The sequence below is a fragment of the Asterias amurensis genome, chromosome 1, assembly GCF_032118995.1.
Source record: "Asterias amurensis chromosome 1, ASM3211899v1".
In the NCBI taxonomy this organism is placed as follows: domain Eukaryota; kingdom Metazoa; phylum Echinodermata; class Asteroidea; order Forcipulatida; family Asteriidae; genus Asterias; species Asterias amurensis.
Genome location: NC_092648.1, coordinates 5,939,009 through 5,962,552, shown reverse-complemented (window position 1 = coordinate 5,962,552; position 23,544 = coordinate 5,939,009). Strand labels below are relative to the sequence as shown.

The following is a 23,544-nucleotide window of genomic DNA, read 5'->3' as shown; positions in this document are numbered from 1 at the left end:
CCTGCAAGTCATTTTTCAGGGAATTTTACGTTCGTAAAATCTTATCCCTGAATACATGCGTAAAAAGGTCAACAAAAGTTGAAGAAATTTGTCCAGTGTGAAAGGGGGTCAAGTTGCACTTTGAAGATTTGTGCTTAGCATGGCTAGCTTTTTAGTTTGTCATCTTTTGCTTAGCATGGCTTGCTTTTTAGTTTGTCATCTTGTGCTTAGCATGGCTTGCCTTTTAGTTTGTCATCTTGTGCTTAGCATGGCTAGCTTGTTAGTTTGTCATATTGTTCTTAGCATGGCTAGCTTGTTAGTTTGTCATCTTATGCTTAGCATGGCTAGCTTGTTAGTTTGTCATCTTGTGCTTAGCATGGCTAGCTTTTTAGTTTGTCATCTTGTGCTTAGCATGGCTAGCTTGTTAGTTTGTCATCTTGTGCTTAGCATAGATAGCTTGTTGGTTTGTCATCTGGTGCTTAGCATAGATAGCTTGTTAGTTTGTCATCTGGTGCTTAGCATGGCTAGCTTTTTAGTTTGTCATCTTGTGCTTAGCATGGCTAGCTTGTTAGTTTGTCATCTTGTGCTTAGCATAGATAGCTTGTTAGTTTGTCATCTGGTGCTTAGCATAGATAGCTTGTTAGTTTGTCATCTGGTGCTTAGTATGGCTAGCTTGTGAATTTGCCTACATGTGCTTAACATAGCTAGCTTGTGAATTTGTTTTGAGTTTGTCCTCGGCTAACGTGACCAAGCTGTAAGGCATGATTCTACTAATCTCATTACCCTCTATTTTCCTTTGGCAGAATTTCTTTGGCTATCCAAAGCTGTGTGTGATGTGAAGCATTGGGTTTAGGCATTAAGCTGTGTGTAATGCAGTATGGTGTGCTTGGCAGATTGTATTTCTCAGTAGTACTAGTATTGATTTAGTGTTGTTGGTTCGGGGTAGCCGGGAGATCTCACTCAGTCAAAACAATCAGTAGAGTGTGCTGTAATGGAATTGGCTCTGTGTATTTTTGTTTTGTTTTGAAAGAAGACATTCCATGTATCATGTAGACTTGTGGACAAGTCGCTAAATGTCTTTTGCGGTGATAGCGTTCTTACCCTATTCCGAATCTCCCCGCGATTCCCGCGGTGTTCTCGCGAGACTGCTGGCCCCGCGAGACTACTGCTCAACGGAGTAGAAGTCGGCAACCAGCAGTTTGCGCAAGAGCGCCGCCACAACTCGACTATCTCATCGCGGCAGACCATTAACGACTTGTCTACACGTCTATGTATCATGAGATCTGAGTACATAGTTTGCCTTAAGACATACACAATGTCAGGATATGCGAGAGTTCAATTGCAGACTTGCCCCGACCATCAATAAGAATCAAGTGTCTCAAACTTGATAATTGTCACCCTCTGAGTCCATGTGGCAGCGTGGTGTTTATAAAAAGGCCCTTATTTGTGACATGCCTTTTGCAAAAACCAAGATCAAACTAGATTTCTCCTGTGTTTTCAATTACTACATCAATCCCCACTTAGGAGAATCCATAACTTACAATGAAATAAAAAGCACTTAGACCATCTCATATGTCTGAAGTTGCTAGTACAAGTTTGATTTATGACTTCACTTGCCTCAAATAAGGGTAACAACCTTTCATTGGGCCTTATCCTAGTGGTCTTATTGGTGTGGTGTTGTCTTGCCTCGCCTTCCACCTCTGGGACTCCGGTTCAAATCTCACGGGGGTGGGGGGGGTGGGGGGGGGGAGTTTTACACCTAAAGCTGAAATTTCTTCATTCCCTTCTTGTTTGGCTCTAATAAGCACGTTGAGAATAGTATGTCCAGACCCAGAAGTGGAGATTTTGTGGATAAAGAAGCAGCAAGGGTAAAAAGTCAGTGCGTACATGTGACAGTTAGTTTTTGGCATTCATTCATTCCATAGAAAACTGTCTAAATGTACAAGCCACTAAATACCAATGCCATGGTAGGGTGTCATGGCCAAGTGATTTAGAGCATCAAATTCAAGTTTTGGTGGTTAAGTCCTGTGAGTGTGGGTTCAAATCCCGATCATTGCACTTGTGTCCTTGAGCAAGATACTCTACTATAATTGCTTCTCTTCACCCACGGGTATAAATGGGTACCTGCCAGGGTAGAGGTTGATATTGTGAATGAAAAAGCCTTTGGAGCGCTACGGATACCAAGGTTGTATACTCCCCAGGGAGCTGAGAAAGATTGAAAGTAATGTTATTGGCCCAATGACCAGCAGCCGATTTCACAAAACTTTACGCAACTGCGTAAGTCCACTTGTTTTGTGCTCTGTTTATGTTTGTGCTTAAGCAGCTCTATGAAATTGGGTCTAGAACTTGAGTTGGCTGCGCTAGACTGCTCGGCCACATGTCATCAGTATGGCTGACCACAGGGCATCAATGTTTCTTAGGGATGCTTAGTAGATGTCATAAATGCTTTTAGTAGTATACAGGGTTTAATACAATTGACTTTTTAGGCTAGCATCCACTAGAAGGAAAAGAAGAAGATAAAAAGAGGATAGTTTACAAACCTTAGTGTGATACTGTTAGAGACTGATGCATCGTTGCTATGACAACGTCACATGATGCAGTTCAACTGAATTGATACTATTGAATCAAAAAGTGCAACGACTGCCCTAAAAGCTTCTGGTTCCGCTCACTGGAATAGTTGTGGGATAATTCGTCGCCTGTTGACAGATTGAAATACTAGCTGGATAGTTTTTTAGCAAATTAAAACATGCGGTGAGTGATGGTCGGTGTATGATGAAGCTGTGATATTTATGTTTGACTTTGAATGATCATATCTGATACAAGTATTCATGGCTTAAAGGAACACGTTGCCTTGGATCGGTCAAGTTGGTCTTTAAAAAGCGTTTGTAACCGTTTTTTTATAAAATGCATATGGGTAGAAAGATGTTGTAAAAGTAGAATACAATGATCCACACAAACATGCCTCGAAATTGCACGGTTTTCCTTTTACCTCATCGACTAACACGGTCGGCCATTTATGGTAGTCAAATTGCCGACCTTGTTAGTTCGCACAGTAAAAGGAAAACCACACAATTTCGAGGCAAACTTGTGTATATTCTACTTTTAAAACATCTTTCCAACCATATGCGTTTTATAAATAAAGGTTACAAACGCTTTTTATAGACCAACTCGTTCGATCCAAGGCAACGTGTTTCTTTTAATGTTTTCAAGCTTACACCAAAGTTAAAACTGAAATGTAGTCCTTCGTTAATAAGGAATCTTGTGCAATACTGAATGTACTAGGTGGATGTGTCATGGCCTAGCGGTAAAGAGCTCCAGATTCAAGCTCTAGTGTTTTTGATCTGCAGAGTGTGGGTTCAAGTCCCAGTTGTGACACCTGTGTCCTTTAAGCGAGACACTTAATAACCATGATGCTTCGTCCGTCAGATGGGACATGAAACTGTTGGTCCTGTGTGTTGTGTAACACACGTTAAAGAACCCAGTGCACTTATTGAAAAGAGAAGGGGTTCGCCCCGGTGTTCCTGGTTTGATTGGCAGCATATTGCGCCACAGCACCTTGTAAACCATTACATGGTGCTATGTAAAAGGAGTAGGTCTCATACTTCAAGTGTAGTCCCATATACCTTGCAGGATCTGGAAGATACTGTATGTTAAAGAGCCATGAGCGTGACTGAGTGACGGATATACGTGCTATATAAGAAGCCACTAATATTATTATTATTACTATTATTACTGAATGTATTTCCGATCAAGCTTTCAGTGAGTGTAAACAGGTCAATGCTGTCCTTGGCCAATTTCCCCCATCTTGAATGATCTGCTTTCTCGACACCAGCTTCGATTCCCCCCCCCCCCCCCCTGCTTATTCTCCCGAGTCAAAGGCGTAAGAATCCTCAGCAGCTGCTTTAGTTTGCCAATCATTCCACTCCGGTGCAGACATCCTCCTGATTCCCTCTACTCCTTCATACATCTGACAAACATTTCTTCTGTTGGGACAATCCGGACGGTTATTGAGGTCCCTGGTATTAAGGATGCTCACTTCGTGCCGTGCCGCGGAGGAAGAATGAGCCGACTACAATTGTTCTTGTTCTTGTTCTTGAAGGTCACTGGGGAGTGAAACTAGGTGTCCGTGTTTCTTTTGTCACCTTCAATAAATCTCTATGATTACTTTTGCCAAGATTCAATTCAAGTCTGATACCAAAGACCTTGGCTAAGGCTTTGGCTGTAAATTGTAGTCCATAGACGTATTGTGGCTGAGCAGTTAAAGACACTGGACACTATTGGTAATTGTCAATGACCATGTTTCTCACTTGGTGTATCTCAACATCTGCATAAAATAACCAACCTGTGAAAATTTGAGCACAATTGGTTGCCGAGGTTGCGAGATAATAATGGAAGAAAAAACACCCTTGTCACACGAAGTTGTGTGCTTTCAGATGCTTGATTTCGGGACCTCAAAATCCAATTATGATGTCTCGAAATCAAATTCAAATATTTTAGCGGAAAAAAACTTCTTTCTCAAAAACTGCTTTACTTCAGAGAAAGCCGTTTCTCACAATGTTTTATACATGTACTATCAACAGCTCTCCATTGGTGGTTACCAAGTCAGTTTTTATGCTAACAATTATTTGAGTAATTACCAAGAGTGTCCAGTGCCTTTAAGAGCACCGGACTCATCTCAAGCAACAGGATCAACATTTTTGGAAAAGTCAAGTTCAAACTAAAGGAGGTCAAAACTCTCCGGGGATTGATGGTCATAAATGATCAGCTGCTACAAGGAGATGTTAATTCAGGCCTTATCAATCACGGAGGCAATGAAGGCGACTGCCTCCATGCCCCCTGGTCATTGCCTTGGTGCCCTTGAAATGCTCTGCAGTAGAAATTTACAATTTCCTCATAGGGTGCCCTTTACCAAGGAGAAAATTACTTGGTACCCTTGCCCTTTCAAAAAAGAAGCATACAGGCCTGTTAATTGTTTTGATAACTTTGCTTAAAGGAACACGACGTTGCCTTGGATCGGTCTTTAAAAAGTGTTTGTAACTGTCTGTTATAAAATGCATACGGTTGGATAAGTAGAATACAATGACCCACACAAACGTGCCTGAAAATTGCACGTTTTCCTTTTACCTCGTCGACTAAAACTGTCGGCACCGTGTTAGCAAAGTAAAAGGAAAACCACGCAATTTCGAGGCATGTTTGTGTGGATCATTGTATTCTACTTTTAAAACATCTTTCTAACCATATGCATTTTATAACAAACGGTTACAAACAATTTTTATAGACCAACTCGTCCGATCCAAGGCAACGTGTTCCTTTAATGTCTTATGCTAGGCTTCTTATCAGATGGTCTATGTCTTCTTCCTGCCAAGTTGATATTGGAAACCTTTGTGCTTTGCCAATATGAGATGTAGTCCCCTAGCAGTTGGTAAATTCAAGTTATGTATGCCATGGGTTCATAGCTATGCACTAGATTCCTAGCTCACAAGTGGTACATTTATTTCTAGTGAGTGTGTAACTTTGAATAGATGAACAGATGCATTCTGGGCGCAATTTCATGGCTCTGCTTACCTCAGAACTCTGTGCTTACCATCACCATTAGCCGCTTATGTGCAAGTTCCATTTCTGCGCTAGCCTTGTAAGCATAGAATGCCTAGTAACGTGGAGTATGCCCGCGCCAAAATTCCCAGTGTAACCTGTGAAATACGCTTGACAAAAGCATGGAATTACCTGCTTCTGTAAGCGCCATTTCTGTGCTTACAGTAAGCAGAGCCATGAAGTTGGGCCCTGGTTATAAAAAAGTAAAACGAATAATAAATAATAGCACATAGCACCCAACTGTTTCTACAATACTGTACTTACGATCACGATTCCCCGCTTACGTGCAAGCGCCAAATTTCTGCGCTAGCCCTGTTAGCGTAGACTGACTAGTAACGCGGAGTACACACGCGCAGAAGCAAAAATTTGCAGCTAACCCGTGAAATACGCTTGCCGTAAGCACAGAATTACCTGCTTCCGTAAGCGCCCATTCTGTGCTTACGGTAAGCAGAGCCATGAAATTGGGCCCTGATTGGAAGTCTCCATATGTCATAAATCTAGATCTGTGATGAAACATGACTGGCCCTTTTTATTTATATCAATTATGCCCAACTATGACAGACATGTCATTGATGATTAATTTGTTTGGTACTCACAGAGTATGGATGATTACAATCTGGTGCTCCTATTGAATAAATTACATGTTGAGGGAAGCAAGAGCATAGAATGGTATTGACATCATTCACTAGAAATGAAACTATGTTATTTTTTTGTTTTTTACCCATACACAGAAGTGTGTAGCACTTTCCCGAGTCCTGTGAACAAAAATCACATGCATATTACTCAGGTGGGATTCGAACCCACGACCCTTTACTTATATTACCAATTAGACCAACAAGATTGTCCTGCAACGTGTTATTTTCACTCCCTCTGATGAGAATCTTCCTTCTTATATTTTTTTCTGCAGGTACGGGAGCAGCATATTCACTACCAGAGGAGAAAATGTGTCATCACGGAGGAACGCAACTGCCCTGTGTGCAAGAAACGAATTGGGAATAGCGCTTTTGCCTGCTACCCTAACGGAGTCATTGTACATTATTACTGCGCTAAAGATAGATCTGTTTGTCCAGTAGAACCAACATAATCAATGCCTAGATTTGAGTCTAAATAGGAGGGGACATGTACAAAATAAAAAATTAAAAATTGTATTGCCATTCAAACCATAGTTCATTTAGTTTTCCACCGCAGAATATTCATTAGTTTTGATAGTTTTGTTTACTTTCCTCCAAAAGGCTTTTGTTTTATTCATAGTGAGTATTTGCTAGATTAGTTTTTATTGTGCTGGCTGGCGATTTCTCTCTGTTTGTAACCAGCATGTTGTCATTAAATATAAGCTGAAACAGGGCTACCCCCTTTACAGTCCTTACCGACCTAGCCTTGGGTACCATCAATCAGAAGCCTGGCTGGTAGTGCAGAAAGCACTACCTCCCCAACTTAACAAAGCTTTATTATTAAGCCCTTTTTAAGGGTTTACAAGGTGCTACGGCCACAGCCAGGAACACCGGGTCGAGCCCCTTCTCTTTTCGATAAGTGTACTGGGTTCTTTTACATGCGTTACACAACACATGGGACCAACGGCTTTACGTCCTATCCGAAGGATGAAGCAATGGTTAAGTGTCTTGCTTAAGGACACAAGTGTCCCGACCGGGACTCGAACCCACACTCTGCTGATCAAACACCAGTGTTTAAATCCGGTGCTCTTAGCGGCTTGGTTGACACTCCAAATAGTGTTTACGTCCGTAATTCAGTGCTTAACCCACTGACACTGGACATATGAAAATGGCCTCAAATGGTTTGGAATGTAGAAACCAAATCCATTGTGTGGCAGTTATTGAACAGGGCTTTCATGTTGTAAAAACAAGAGAGCTGAAAGAGAATATCAATTTATTAAAAAGTAACATTAATAATGACGGATGTTTTTACACACCAATTCAGTAAATTATAAAAGTAAACTTTTTATGAAAAAGGACACTCCATCCATACTGTGAATTCCTACATAGCATTGCCTCAAATTGGGGATTTGCATAAGAAGAAAATGGGGCAATTATTACTATTCCATATGAAAGCTAGTGGAATAATTGTTCTGCTTTCAAACTTATTGAAACAAACTGTAAATTATTGTATAGTTCAGAAGAATATAAATTTTGTATTATTGTTGATTTTGCTTATGTAATGCACTGGTATTGAAAGTTATATATATTATGTTCTTTTAAATGATAAATATATATCAATCTCCTTAAATATAATATTGTTGCATAGTTGTGGAAAATAATACTTAGTATTTGATTATCAGACCTTGTAAACCACTGCCTTATCTTGGTCTCCATCTTCAGTCTCTCTCTGTCATTTTGAAACCTTGAGATAAATTGCAGGAAGGTGGTTAGCCAGAAAATGTTTCTGAACTATTCTCTGCAAATCAATATAAGCAAGATACCATTCACAGTATGAGCGTTTTAAATGGTATTTTAGGCAGTATTCTTTTTGATATAACTTTTGGGGGTTTTCTAAAGGTGTTTGTGCTATTAAAGACAGTGGACACTATTGGTAATTACTCAAAATAATTATCATCATAAAACCTTTCTTGATAACGAGTAGTGGGGAGAGGTTGGTTGTATAAAACAGTGTGAGAAACGGCTCCCTCTGAAGTGCCATAGTTTTCGAGAAAGAAGTAAATTTTCACGAATTTGATTTCAAGACCTCAGATTTAGAACTTGAGGTCTCAAAATCAACCATCTAAACGCACACAACTTCGTGTGACAAAGGTGTTTTCTTCTTTCATTATTATCTCGCAACTTTGATGACCGATTGAGCTCAAATTTTCACAGGTTTGTTATTTTATGCATATGTTGAGATACACCAACTGTAAAGGCTAGTCTTTGACAATTACCAATAGTGTCCACTGCCTTTAAAGCAGTTGTATGTAATTGGGATACAGCAAAAGAGCATAGCCTTTCAGTCACTGTTGCTTTGCTGAGACGGAGGTTTAAACAAAAACGCATCCCTTGGTCTTGTGCAACTCTCCCAGTTTTCTTCCATTCCCCTTTCTGATGCCAGACCATTTCAGAAAGGAAATAATGATCTTGAACTTTGTTATGAAATAATAATGATGTCATTGTGAATACATGGAATATCACAAAGATGGCTGCTGATAAGCGTCTTGATACTGAAGCCTCTTGTATGGGTAAAAAACAAAGATAATAATAGTCTTGATACTGTGTTTGTCAGCCAAGAGCTATGCACATATGAATGCCTCCAGTTTGCTATCGGAAAATTTAAAAGCATCTTCTTCTTCTTTTTTTACTACCATAGTGTGCTTTCTTTTTGTAAGGATAAATTCAAGCCTGGTTCATATTTCATGGGAATTGTGATATGAATTTCACGCAGTAACTCTTTTGCAAGAATTAGGCACTTCAACTTGAGCTAAATTGTTCTTTACAAATGTAGTGATGCCCAAAAGATGTATTACATTTTGGTGATTTTTTCGTCACAAACTTGCAAAGAACAGTTCGCTCAAGTTGAAATGTGCTCAACTCTTGCAAAACATTTTGCTTGGAATACAGAGTTGCTACTTCAAGTTTTAATTGTGCACGCATGAAGTACGACTTTAAAGTTATTAAGTAGGATGACCTTTTCTAATTGGTGTTGTGTAAAATAATTTTATACTTAATCAAGGAATTACAGAATGATAAATTACAGTGCTTGAGTGTCTGAAACAAAATGGGAGACAACCATTGATGAATCCTAAAAGGAAACAAAAGGAAATTAAATTTTATCATTTTTCAATTTTCAAGGTGTATGGGTAAAAACCAAAATTAATATTATTTATCCCCGATGCAAAATTTAACATCTATTGTATCGTTGCGGTACCCGCTGCCAAAACATAGATTTCGAACTGCCTCTAGCTACCACACAACCTCGGTAGTCTAGTTGGTAAGACACTGCTCTAGAATTGAAAGGGTCGTGGGTTCGAATCCCACCCTAGTAACATGCCTGTGATATTTTTTCACCGGACTCGTGAAAGTACCGAGTATACAGTGCTAACAGTGCTAACATACATCGGTGTATGGGTGAAAAACAAAATTAATATTCTTTATCCCCGATGCAAAATTTTACATCTATTACATTTTATCAATTTTCTTTTTAAGCAGGCATGGTATTCTTCCTACTTTAGTCTGTTGCTTATTGTTTCCCTTGGAAAAAAAAATCTCAAAAATTGTGGTAAAATAGCCCCCAAACAATATTAAAGCATGTATAATGTGTACTTGGTCACCCTTGTTCTTGATAAAATATTCCCACTTTTTTTCAAGAACCAAATGTCAAGCCTGTTTTAAGAAGACAATATGTTTTGTACCAAGCATCATAAGAAGTTGTTTGAAAACTTGACATTCAATCTGTTTGACAGGGATACAAAGATACATAAAAATAGCTTGATAGATTTTAAAAACAAAGTTATGGATGATTTTCTTTATCAGACCCACAGTCCTTTCTAAAAAGGCACATCGAGAAAAAAAAAGTTTTAAAATGTAAAGAAATATATAAAATGATGACTGCAACGATAAGCATAGTTATTGCTGCCTTTGTTGAAACAAAAACTTTTTTAAGAATAAGGTCTGAGCATGGTTTAAGTGTATTTGAACACCTCTGGTTAAAATAGGAGCACCCCCTCCCCATTTAAACATATAATACTTTATTGCAAATTTGATCTGCAGTATTGCCTCAGTTTAGAATATATATTATTTTATTTGCAAAATGTCTCTTTCCCATTCCAGTTTGATCAATATTGCTATAAACAGTAACATTTCCAACCATCTCCGTTTAAAAACAAAGTTAAACCAAGAAAGAACAACTCATAATCAGTGGTATAATGTTCTAATGCCATGGCGTGTATTATGACTCTAGAAGATGAGCACACTTAATAACTTATAAAAAGAAAACAACATAATCAAGTATTAAAACTGCGCCAAACTATTTAATGGCTGCTTGTGTATAATTAAAGTTCCACAAAAGAGCTTTTATGAATGAATAAATTATGCAGAAATGAATCGCAGTTGTTTGTGATCTTCCTTTATTCCCCTGTTGATTCTAAAGAACACTTCACTTAATAAGGATGGGTTTGTCAGCAGAGATGTTGCACTTTAATATCAATTATTGCGCTTAATTTGATTGATACAAAATAATCTAAACGAAAACTGAAGGGCATTGTTGGCAAGTGTTTAGACGGAAACCTTTTTTCCGATTGTTCCATTGTCAAGTTTTAAGTATAAGCTTTCAAATGAATGAAAGTTGCATGCACACTCAACATTTTGTGCCACTGTCTTGTTTTCTTTATCACAATTTCTTGATTAAAGGCAGTGGACACTATTGGTAATTGTCAAAGACTAGCCTTCACAGTTGGTGTATCTCAACACATGCATAAAATAATAATCCTGTGAAAATTTGAGCTCAATCGGTCATCGAACTTGCGAGATAATAATGAAGGAAAAAACACCCTTGTCACATGAAGTTGTATGCGTTTAGATGGTTGATTTCGAGACCTCAAGTTCTAATAAATCTGAGGTCTCGAAATCAAATTCATGGAAAATTACTTCTTTCTCGAAAACTATGCCACTTCAGAGGGAGCCGTTTCTCACAATGTTTTATACCATCAACCTCTCCCCATTACTCGTCACCAAGAAAGGTTTTATGCTAATAATTATTTTGAGTAATCACCAATAGTGTCCACTGCCTTTAATTTGTAAAAAAAAATTGATCATAGACGTTTTAATGTCTATGATTATTAAAATGTTTGTTTGAGAGAGTTGGCTCTTGTCAGCCTGGCGTTAACTCTGTTATTATGGGTCAAAATGTGGGAGAGTTTTTCAAGATTCCCTGACTGGAAGATCATCTATAAAACAAACATCACAAAATTATACAATACAAGTAGGATTTGAAACTTTGCTTTGCATGGTGGAAAAACGATATAGTGAAGGTTTGCGGTAACACCATGTAATGATATAATCTCTTAATGGGTTGGGTGGTTAACAGAACTGTTGGTTTCAACTTGACTTTCGTCCAGTCAAACTTATTCAAGTGAGAGTAAAAGTTCTTTGTATTGCCATTGTGCAGGAATGTACTTTCGTCGTAAGAATGTATAGGTGTGGTTTGTTAAAGCGCCCACACATACCCCCAGGGTATAATTCGACTCATTTGATTTGATAAGTTGACCCCGCCTGGGGTCAACCCAGCTGACCCCACACAGGTCACTCTCACAATATCAATTACGCTTGTGTTTCCAATTGGTTTGTCTGAGATTTTTTTCCCCTCACGATCTTTGGAGTTCTATATTATGTCGAACACCTTACTTTATAATATTAAAGATAAATGGTATGTTACTCTGGGACATTATTCGTAAGGGAATACTGAAGTGCGTGCCAAAAGTCAAATGGATAAATACGAGAACAAAGTTTTCGAGTTGCGTTCTCGATTTGGACACACCTATACTCACTCAGAAAATTGTGCAATTCATAACCGATGTTTGTATGAGAGAGATTGGCTGTTGCATGCTTGGTGTTAATATCCCTTTTTGCGGGTGTTTGCCGAGTTCCCTTGATTTGAAGATCAGACAGACAAACAAACAAACAAACAAGTACAGATATTAGGGAACTGGATATATACTAATACTTTGTGCTGGTTTCGACCGGAACCAAAGCGAGTATTGGTTCATTTGAACTATTGTCCAATTATTATTGTGTATTTGAATAAATACATATGCAGTTTATTGCCAAAGAAATAAAATCAAATTAGATTCATGAAAACAAATGATGATGCAATTTTGAGAGCAATTAACATGAAAACCTAGGTCCCCTTTAATTTAAAACATAAAATGTATATTAAAAATACTTCACCAAAAGGGTCAATCTGCACCAACATTTTAAAGAACCACCCAAGCAACTCGAACAACCGTCATTAAAATTACTGGAGCATCGGTCAAGCAATAATAATCAATCTGTCCAACACGTCAACTATTAAAGTGATGATGGATTTTAACACACCTTTAGGTATGGGCTGAAAGGAATCTGCTTGTAGGAAAGGTTCATGTAGTGATATACATTCAACCAAACAATCGTTGACTCTGGACTGTCATAATTGTTACAATAAAATTTACTTCAAATGGGATTGCACTGTTGATTTCGTTTTATCTGGTGTGTTTTTATCTGTGACCGAACGTCGCATCATACGCAAAGCCAAAGGCACTGGACATCCTCGTTTGGTAATTGTCAAAGACCAGCCGTCGAGTTCACAAAACTCTTCCTAACTTAAGATTAATCTTAGGACTTAGTACGAGTACCAACCCTGCACTGTAGCACGCTAACTCTTTGTGAAATCGACGGCTGTTCTTTCTCACCTATAGTGTATCCCAACATAATATGCATAAAATAACCAACCTGTGAAAGTTTGAGCTCAACTGGTCGCAAAGTTGCGAGAGAATAATGTTAGGAAAAAAAACACCCTTGTCGCACAGTGTTGTGTGCCGCAGATTTTTGAATTGGAGACCTCAGCTGATGAGAGAGCTCGAATTCAATTCTATTATTTTAGTGAGAAATGACTTCTTTCTCAAAAACTATTTCAGAGGGGGCCGTTTCTCACAATGTTTTATACTATCAACAGCTCTCCATTGCTCGTTACCAAGTCAGTTTGATGCTAACAATTATTTTTAGTAATTACCAATAGTGTCCAGTGCCTTTATAAATGGCCTTTATAAGCGATACAAGCGATAATAAGTAGCAGTTTTGACATTATGTCACAAAAACTACTAAAAACCCTCTTCGAATCTTAGTACATCCAATAAGGTACGAAAATGTGAAATACCGAGCTGACCTCCATTTTTTTTTTACGGACGGAAACCCTTGTTTCAAAGTAAGGGCCTACGTAGATTCTTGAGTCATAATTCACAAACCCGCCCTCCCTCCTCCTGGCCTTAAATAATGTGAAGTTTCTGTGATAGTCTGCAAATCTACCGAAGAGCAGATTGTATAACACACGGCGCAATAGTCGGATGATAATTTGTGAAGTGTTTCCTTCAAGCCATTACTTTATCGTAGACCCTAAAATGTATGATTGGTCAGACTCAAGGCAAACTAAACAGAGAAAAGATTAAATCGAATATAGATCTAATAATAAATATAGCGCACAGTGTTGATTTCTGGAAGCAGGCCTCGTTTTTTTTTTCTTGGTCCAGTATGGCTCGCTAGCAGGAAGTCTTACTTCAATGAAATAATGTTGTTATATCCTACTCTAAATATAGATTAATGATATAAATGTATAGGCCTATATAGGCTATATAAACAAGAAAAGATACTAGTAAGCGTACAGGGCCTAAATAAAATAAACAACATAAGGACATAACTCGGGCCTCTAAGTTCCGCACTTGTCAAACTCCAGACTCAGACCAAGGGTGTGGCCATTTACTAGTTTGGAAAGGTTTTGTAAGGTTGAAACAAGTGTCCGGTTATGTAAAATTGTCTTCGTTATCTTTGCAGAAAATTAGCCAAGGCCCTCTGTCACCGAGATAGGACCTATCCCACATCGCGGCACCCTCTCAAAACAATTAGGGAAACTCAGGCTGCAGGTGCTCAAGCTTTCGGTCCGAACTTATCAAAACTTTGTTTTTACTTTGTCGATCAGTGGGCCTATTCATCTTAAAATGTGAAAAATTTAAGTTCTATTGCACAAGTTTTCACCCCCCAAAAACACGCGGGCGCTGTTGACCTGCAGCTGTTTACTAACAAAAACATTCAATATTCAATAATAATTGTATCGGGGAGGGGAGCGTATGCAGGCATGGCAAAATGAACAGGTTTACATCCCATAATAAGAACCAGGTACGCTTACGTTATGCTGGGCAAATCACTAGCCAGATTAATCCGCACAAAGTTTGAAATCGTGAATTTTAGAGATTTATTCGCTAAAATACCACATAATAACTAATAAAGTTGTTATTTGTGGGTAACATAAGTAGTTTTTGATCAATTTGGACTAGATTTGTGCGCAAGGAGGTAAATTGTTCAAAACTGTCAGGTTTCTTTTGTGATGCGTAAGAATATTGTCTGTCTGGCTTAGGTCAGTTATTCGGTCGCTGGCCGGACGGTAGATTTTTTCAATGGGGGTCGGATTTTGTCAATGATCTGGAAAACAATAATTAATATAAGGAGACCACAAACTCACCAATTTATTGGAAATAACGGGACCATAGTGTACATTTCATACAATAAGGTAAGTTTTAATATGAATATTTTTAGTTCTTTTAAACGTCTAAAAAATGTGAGTTTTGTCGCTGCATGTTTGTTCGTGCCATTCAAATGTGCAGGGCAAGCCCTTGCCGTCTGTGTGTGTTCGAAGCGAAGCTGCTGCAAATCTGCCATGCCCAGCCCATTCTATATAGCGTGAGTAATGCAAGAAATAACGGTAGGCAAGCTGTGTTGTTGAATGTAGGGTTATCTCTGTGAATGCTAGTCCTTGTTTTGACATCGTGTATGATGTTAATTGTTTGACAAATACTAGTTTCTTTCAGGTTTTATACGGACCAGAAACACTAAATTTGTAACAACAGTAATTCATACAACAGTTACAGTGCAGTGTGTATTCAGTTACATTACAGTCCAATTATTGCACCATGGTTCAGTGAACACCGAAAAAGATGCATCCACCATTCCAATTGGTAACCTATATTCAAAACGAACTGTCATGACTGTACTGTACTAGCATTAGGCTAATTTAGCAGTTATCAATAGCAATTGCATGTTTGTTGTCACATTAGTAGATTAGATTAGGTTAAATGTAGTTTAGGGTTTGGCACCGAATCAGAATGGTTGGTTCAGACATGGAGGAATAATTTATTCCTCCATGGTTCAGAATCAGAGAATTTGTTTGTTCCTGGCAGCTGCCTTGGTTGGTCATTCTTTTTCAAACCTGACTGATGTCCGTCCGCTATATTGTCTTCATTTGTGGAGATGATAGCTCAAACCCTTGCTCTATTAATAATTTAATTATTTTGCTCAAACGTGCTCAAATTCAAAGTAAACATGGTCAAACCATCTCGAACCATGCCATGCTCAAACTTAGAGTAGACCAGTATCTGGAATGCCGTTGGCTAGGTAGGCCTACTCATTTTTTTACAAAAAATGTTGACAGGGTTAGGAGTAGGAGTCAGGACAACAGATGTCAACATTTTTAAAAGGGAGAACACTGTCCCTCCATGCTCAGTTTTCTACAATGTTTAATTTCTACAAATCTCAATTTCTAGAGCAAAATTCATAATTTGTCAGTGTTGCTCAAAATAAACAAAATAACAAAATGTTAGATCAATCATGGATCATGTTTTGCTGAGAACCAGCATTTAATGCAAAATATTATTTTGACATTAAATGTCATTAAACATTTTAATTTCTTCATTCAAACCAGCAGCTACATGTTGCATGCATGTTCTTTTATGAAGAAATTTTAAGTGGGGGCTTTGAGCTTGTCAAGCATTTAAATTTGTCTTTGCATCCAAGTGGTTTACCGACGAATCATGTGAAGGAAATTGATAGCTCCTGCGTACCTATTGCAGTATGTACACAAAATCCTGTGCGCGCTCCATAAAATGATTAAATATCATTGCCCATAAAAGATGGTTGACTTTACATGATGTGGCGTCAAATTTGAACTACATGTATCTATTGCTGATGAGCACACTGGAAACAAAATGTTAGTCTATACTAGTATTACTACTGTGAGACCTTTCATTTAACAAACAACATCAACTCTCAGTCTCCTGACGATGACTAGAGCAAGCCAGTCGAAACGTTGAGACCAATTCAAGAACTGACTCCACGGTGGTACAGTTAATTACGATCCTATTTAAGCTAAAGTATTAGTCCCAGCCAATTTTCTATACCTTCCGCCCGGGTAGTAGTTAAAAAGCAAAACAGTTCTTTTCAGAACTGAGAAGTCTCCCGAAGTCTTTTGAAGTTTCCCGAACACCTGATAATCTAAAGTTCTCTAAGAACAAAATCTACCTGGCAAGTAGTACACACATGGTGTTACCGCAAACCAAATTATTAACATCGACTCTCAGTACATGCAACTTGGTTGGGTGATGTACTGCTAACAGTTAGGAACCATACCACACCCTTTCAGGCTGAATGTCAAAGGCCAAAACTGACAAAACAATAAGAGAGTTTTCCTTGTACTTCAGTGAATAATTTCCCTGGTATAGCAGAGCAAAATGCTACGCAGAATGTGTCAGTTGCTACTCAATAACCACCATTTGCTACTCAACTTTATAGTGATCACTGTAGACAAAAACTGTTAAGTGAAACATTTTGCTGTGCAAAATCGCTGAATGAAATTGTCCCTATAGGTCTACTATAAAGGAAAATTCTATGACTGAAACATTTTAGATCAGATCATTTTAAGGGACAGAGCACTGGGAATTCAACAACTCCTCAGGTCTGTTTACTGGCAGTAAACTAGCTGAGCAGTCACATGTTCCACAGAACCATTCGCTTGCATTGGCTATTCCAAAAGTCAGAGTACATTGCAAACTAAGTAGGATTGGATCTTCACACCACCTGCACAAATTAAAATTTTCCAAGACAGATATTGCCTTTGGCAGTAGACACCCAGACCATGCTTGGACCATGCTTGGACGAAGCACAACGTGAATTATCACAGATTACTTGTGATTTAAGGAAAATGTTTGAAGGGTTTAAGGGAATCCACCTGGGCGTGTAAACAACACTGTGTAAGTTGGATATCTATCTATCCCTGATGTTAGTATAGACCGTATTGAATATGGCGTCACCACTCAAATACCTGCCCTACAACATGGAGTCTGTGAGTGTGTGCATGTCCGTGTGTGAGTGTGTGCATGTCCGTGTGCAATACAAATCAAACCGGGAACATTGTGTGCTGCATTGATGTACACGTTTAGATGCGCATACAGCCTTCCCTGCAGTATAGTCGCTTGCAAAGCAAAAAGGGGTTCTTCGATACGGTCTATTCAACTGCACTGTGTTGTTCCCTTCCCCCCAATCTGTGATGAAGCTTCTAAAGTCCAATAGCCAATATGCCATAAAGAGTTATGGGCGTCAAGGAAGACATAATTTGCATTCAGTGAAATTGCGTAATTTGTGTGTTTGAGCATAGAGCAAGGTTAAGACATGTAGACATGTGTTGTCAATATCTGTAGGCCCTAACTGTTAATCTGCTGTGGATGGAAGGGTCTTTGTACGAAAGAAGGTTTGCTTTTTAAGATGTGTTGTCTTCACATGGATCATCTTATTGGTGACATACACTAATCATATCACCACATGAAATACCAATAACTTGAGGCATCCAGAATTTAAGATGTTTTACCAGACCCTTTTGTGGCTGGCTTTGCTATTACCTTGTTTGATGATAAGTGTCAAAACATGGTATTATGTCCTCAAAGTCACTATATGTGTTCATCCAACTTGACATCATCCCCTGACCTTGACCCTATCCCACATGGCACCAATGGTATTTAGGATATATGCAGGTTAAATTTTGCTGTAGGTTTGTGCATGGTTGGTGTATACATGTAGGTCTATGGTTTGTGTAACAAAAATTACCTTACATGTAATGTACCATGGTTGGCTTTGTCTCACATGTAGTCAGACCTTGAACGTTGCTCTTGAATTGAAGGGGGCACAGCAATTTTCCCTTAGTGTGAGGAAAATGTAAATTTGTATTGGAACTATGCCAAGGGCACCACAGCAAAAGCACCAGGCACCAAAGCAATTGATGTTGGTGCACCGTGCAAAAATTTACCACACCTAAATTACAACTAAAGAATGTAGTGTTCAATTTGCACCCAACAAACTTGTCAGCTATTTGCATTTTAAATTTTAACTTTACCGATATTAGAACTATTCACTTGTACACGTTAGGCCTATGCGGTGCAACATGGAGTTCAAAGTTGTTCTTTATGAATGACCCAAAAACCACAGTCAGCACGTGGACTGCACTAGTTGGCCCATGGTTGGCCTGACGCCTAAGTACACAGTCTGCATTAAACGGAACTATTTAAAAGGTGTGAAGTAGAGGTACTGAGAGTAATAACGTACATGTACATGCATTGCACATGTGCATTTACATACAGAACGTGTTGGGGAGGGGATGAACTGACAAGTATTATGGTTTGTGGTGAAGGCCAGACCACTGAGCAATGTATAGAGAAACACAGACTGCTGATAAGGACCGATATTCAAGTGCATTTTATACTATGGTGTGGGAACTCTTGGTGGTTAAAGGAACACGTTGCCTTGGATCAGACGAGTTGGTATATAAAAAGCGTTTGAAACCGTTTGTTATGTAATGCATGGTTAGAATGATGTTTTAAAAGTAGAATATAATGATCCACACAAGTATCACTCAAAATTGTACGGTTTTCCATTGATGTCGTGAACTAACACGATCAGCCATTTGTGTGAGTCAAAAATTTGACTCCCTTAAATGGCCGACCGTGTTAGTCGACGAGGTAAAAAGAAAACCACGCAATTTCGAGGCATGTTATTGTTTGTGTAGATCATTGTATTCTACTTTTACAACATCTTTCTACCCATATGCATTTTATAACAAACGGTTACAGAACGCTTTTCAAAGACCAACTCGACCGATCCAAGGCAACGTGTTCCTCTAAGGTCCACTTAACTCATCACATAGGTTTTAAAACTGACATTTTTGTTTCTCCGTGGTCAAAAACTTGCAAACTCTATAGCACTGTGCAAGCCAAAGTGGAAACATCTTTTGTAAAAGAACGCTCTTTTACCTGATAGGGGCCTACATAATTTTGATACAGTTTTTTTTAAACTGTTCCCTGAGGATTGACTATCTTCAAAATTTAGTCTGAAAGGTACACAGTTTTATGATTTGGATAATCTAGGATGTTGTGACAGTTATTTGTCACCTTGTATTAACTTCTCTTTCATTGAATTCAGGGTCAAGCCCTTGAGCAAAATAAATGGAATTTTGCTGTGCTGTGGGTTTACTGTGGGATCTAACCAAGGCAATCTACCCAAAAGATCTTTAGAAAATGTCTTTGGTTGCGTAAATAATACTTTGCTGGCTTCTTCAGACTTATGACATCGAGTTAAAACTGTAGAATCTGGGCGGTGTTATTTGTTTATTGATAAGCGTATACTAGCTTTTGGCTTAGCAGATGCAATTAGATCGTCAAGGCGACACTGAGAGACAGATGCGGTTGAGCTCTCTGTCTGTCGTTATTCACATGGCTAGCTATACACCACACTGCACGCAAGCCTCTGGGGCTAGTGTAGTCACATGGAGGACTAACTACAAATTACTTGTGTGTAGAGTGATGGTATGGGATGATCTCTTCAGATAAGTTCCAGTTGTTAAAATAATTTTGATCGTGGTCCATGATAGGTACATGTATTTGGTTCATGAAAAAGCATGGTTTCACTGGTTGTTTTTGTTTGTCCGATTACTCTGTTGACCAAGTGTGACAAATTGAAATTTCAGTTGTAGCCATTCATTGCTGATGAATTCCCAGACCACACAGTGACACCGTACACCACACAGTACAACGTTGTTAAGGTTTTCCAAGGTGAACTCTTCTTGTTGGGTGTACATTGAGGTCAGTGGGGATATAGCAGAATGAACAGGTGTAATAAATTAGTCCTTGAGCAATGCATTCAATAGCTAGACAACTTGGTGTCTGGTTGTACAAGTAATGAAGTTAAACCAAACAACTTTGCTGTAAAATGTACATATGCCTGTAGGTGGTATGCTAAAATCTACTAATTTACCATAGCGTTATGTTAATAAATGTAGGGCCTACTTTATGCTCCATATGCCAGGCCTGCTTCGTTTTTGAAAGCGTAAGGGCACAAAGGCATTTTTTCCCTCGATAAAGGACAACCTACAACCTGTACTTGTATGATGAAATTTTAAATTCCTACTGGAGCATTTGGGTACCACGGCAATGCCTTCTTTGCCTTCTTTGATTCATGTACGTGCTAGGACAACATTGTGTATAATTGGATGATTACAGTACCTACATGTACAATGTACATTTTAATCTGGTTATTGTTTTCCCGGTAAGTTTTCATGCGTGCACCATGCCATGCCAATTCTTTATTGCTTGTGCATACTGTGTTGGTTTCCACTCTGCCAATATTTGTTGTGGCTTTTTTGCTGTGATAAGGTTATTGAGGAAGTAAGGTATTTCCTATAGGAAGAGGATAAAGCCAATCAAAGTTTTCAAAAAGCCACTTAAGTGCACAACTGTAGGTTATTGTTAACGGTTTTCATTGACAATGTTTTGTTTGTTTCTCTTTTGTTTCACTGTGAAGTTTTGATTTCTGGTGAATTTAAGTGAGTTTTTTTTTTTCCTGACACACTTAAACAAATGTGCTACATTAATTGATAGTTTATATTTTGACACTTTTGGGATTTGGTTAAGACTTGTGCACTAATGATTTGTTTTTTTTGTTTGTTCTTTAGTTTCTGCAGCCCCCATTGTGCCCCCACCAGGCCTGGTGAGCTATAGCCATGGTGGATAACGATGTTCAAATGGACATAGAAGCAGACATTGACGATGCTGGGGGAGCTAAGCTCTTTGAGCGCTCCCGTATCAAGGCACTCGCAGGTGGGTTATTATTTCATTAATATTTCAGATTCATGTTATTCATCAATGGTATGAATTACATGTGATGTTGACATGGCATATTTGAAGCCCGAAATCCATATGTGAATCATGTGCGCAATCCTGTGAAAATATGCGCCAAGCAATGCACATAGTTTTGTATGGATGACGTACTACGCAATATAGACACAAAGAATTTTGTGTTGCTTTGCGTGTATTTTAATTTGTACGCATTGTTTACATTGCATTTTCAACAACATCTTCAGGTATGTATGATCAGAACAGTTTCAGATTTATTTGACATGCACATGAAGCTTGAGTTGATATAAAAAGCCATAAATATTCAATAATAAAAGGAAAGAAGCTTGTACGTTATGAAACTTTTAAAGACGACTAGATTTGTCTCAGGATTAGTAAAAGAAAACAAATTTAGAAAACAAATTCCCATAAGCTTTTTAGTCAGTGAACTGAAGTGTTTGTGGGTTGTGTAGAAGTGACACAGAAAAATGTGGTGATAAAATGTTATGATAAATACGTGAACCAATCTGACATTCAGCTATGGAAGCTTTTTATGCCAGAGCTATCTTTATCTGGTCCCCTGAGGGTGGAGTATTATTACCAACACCATAAAGTGCTTGGTGATGGCTATCATCACAAGCACAGCCCAGTCAAGGTAAAGATAAAGTCCTGGTGCTCAGTCACCCCAGCCGGCACGATGTAAGAAATTGAAGACATTCTCAAGTTTGAATTTAAAGGGTGTTGCCTTGCCCAATACAAAATTATCTTGTTTGGGATAACTCTATACAACAAAAATCCTTCGTGATCAATTGAATATAGTTCTGCCTGGCGTCTCGACATGCAAGTCTAAATTACAGACATCATGGGGTAGATTAATATTATTTATGTGTTTGAGCGGTGTTGGCTACATTCGATTATCACTAGGGCTCAATTTCATGGTACATGTAGTTAGGCTATTAACCTTATTCTGGTAAGCATAAATTTGCTGTGCTAAGCTCCTTTTTGTGTTTCAGCAGCTCTTAACATCATGGCTTGCTTGTGTATTGCTTGACTTTGCTCAGTACTTATGACCTGCCTTGAAATTAAACCGTTTAAATTTGGGTCAAGTTATAACCTTATTATAAAGCTACTTTATGTCACGTACAAACTATTTTAATCCTATCGTGTACACTGTGCAAACTTATTAGCATCTTTATTCGAGTAGCAACATTGAGCGTGAATGAATGCTTGATTTATTATTCATATCTCTAATTGAATTGCATCAGTGCAAGTTGCCGCTGTTAAATTATCATGAATTATAATGGAGTCTCTTTTCAGTTACCCTGGCGCAACTAAAATGTTTTGCTAGACTGTAATGAACAATTATTGGGTTAGGAAAAGGAACTGAAGAATTTATAATGTGTCTGATCTGATATAGGTTGTATAATACGGTTTACAAGGTACACACTGTAATAAACGGAAGCGTTTACAGACCTTAAATTCAGTATGTATCTGGAAATGCAATCATCAGCACACTATGTGTGTGTATATTTAGGGCTGTTAAAATCTCGTCTCAAATCTGGAACTATAACAGTCGGCCGGCATTCATCACTATGTCTTGGATCTATTCGGTGAAATTGTTGGTTACCAACCCCGTGGTTGCCTTTTTCGTTACTGTCTGACGAGGTTGTAATCTTTTGAAACCGAGAGACAAACCATCGTCAAGATGGAGACTATGATAGCACAGAGGCAAGGTAAGGGATAGAGGCACTGGTGGATTGAGGCATTCATTACTCTGAATACTGTTGTATTTGAAATGAATACGAGGCAATGCAGTTTGTGTTTCACAGTCTTTGCATAATTTCCTGTGCATTTGTTCTGCATACATATGGAGACTTTTTATTTGGTATTTTTGATTAGTAACTTATTCAAACATAGGGGAGAGCCAAAAAGCCAGACTTTTAATATTATCGCAACTTTGTTGTAAATGTTTAAAGATGGCTATGATGAGTGTCTCTTTACACTTTGTTGGCAACATTCTTTGGTTGAATAAGATTCAAAAGAGTGTTGTAGGATTAAAAAGTGTGACTTTTTCTTCTGCTGCCACGCGAAAAGTTACCGTCACTGGCTTTGGTGTATTGCTACAATGGGTTTCCACCTTGACTTTTATTCTGCGACGTTTGCACAGGTTGGGGTAGGTTTACAGGCAAAGTCGTTCTTATTGGAAATTTTAGCGGCCCTGTTAAGTTACCTTGACTGTGCAGAAGTCTTCCGCGACCTCTTTTGGTCTGTTACTTTCAAATCACGGTCGTGGTAAGTTGACA

General features: G+C 38.5%; 3 protein-coding genes across 5 annotated transcripts in view; 2 read left to right on the top strand and 1 right to left on the bottom strand.

The window, feature by feature from the left end:
- The window catches only part of LOC139943970 (vam6/Vps39-like protein), a 66,597-nt gene extending 55,921 nt beyond the window's left edge, over positions 1-10,676 (top strand). Inside the window, exon 20 of one of the 2 annotated variants that reach the window (XM_071940900.1) lies at positions 6,479-10,676. In XM_071940900.1, coding sequence (XP_071797001.1) covers positions 6,479-6,655 — 177 coding nt within the window. In that variant the 3' untranslated portion in view covers positions 6,656-10,676. The remainder of the gene's footprint in view (positions 1-6,478) is intronic. The other variant, XM_071940891.1, reaches the window with a different exon arrangement.
- A 357-nt stretch (positions 10,677-11,033) lies between these two features.
- The window catches only part of LOC139943900 (transmembrane protein 229B-like), a 334,157-nt gene continuing 321,646 nt past the window's right edge, over positions 11,034-23,544 (bottom strand). Inside the window, exon 3 of the mRNA XM_071940788.1 lies at positions 11,034-11,105. The gene's annotated coding sequence lies outside the window, so the exon portion shown is untranslated. The remainder of the gene's footprint in view (positions 11,106-23,544) is intronic.
- The window catches only part of LOC139943747 (spectrin beta chain-like), a 59,866-nt gene continuing 51,010 nt past the window's right edge, over positions 14,689-23,544 (top strand). For both annotated transcript variants that reach the window (XM_071940534.1, XM_071940527.1), the window contains exons 1-2: positions 14,689-14,823; positions 21,082-21,226. In XM_071940534.1, coding sequence (XP_071796635.1) covers positions 21,130-21,226 — 97 coding nt within the window. In that variant the 5' untranslated portion in view covers positions 14,689-14,823; positions 21,082-21,129. The remainder of the gene's footprint in view (positions 14,824-21,081; positions 21,227-23,544) is intronic.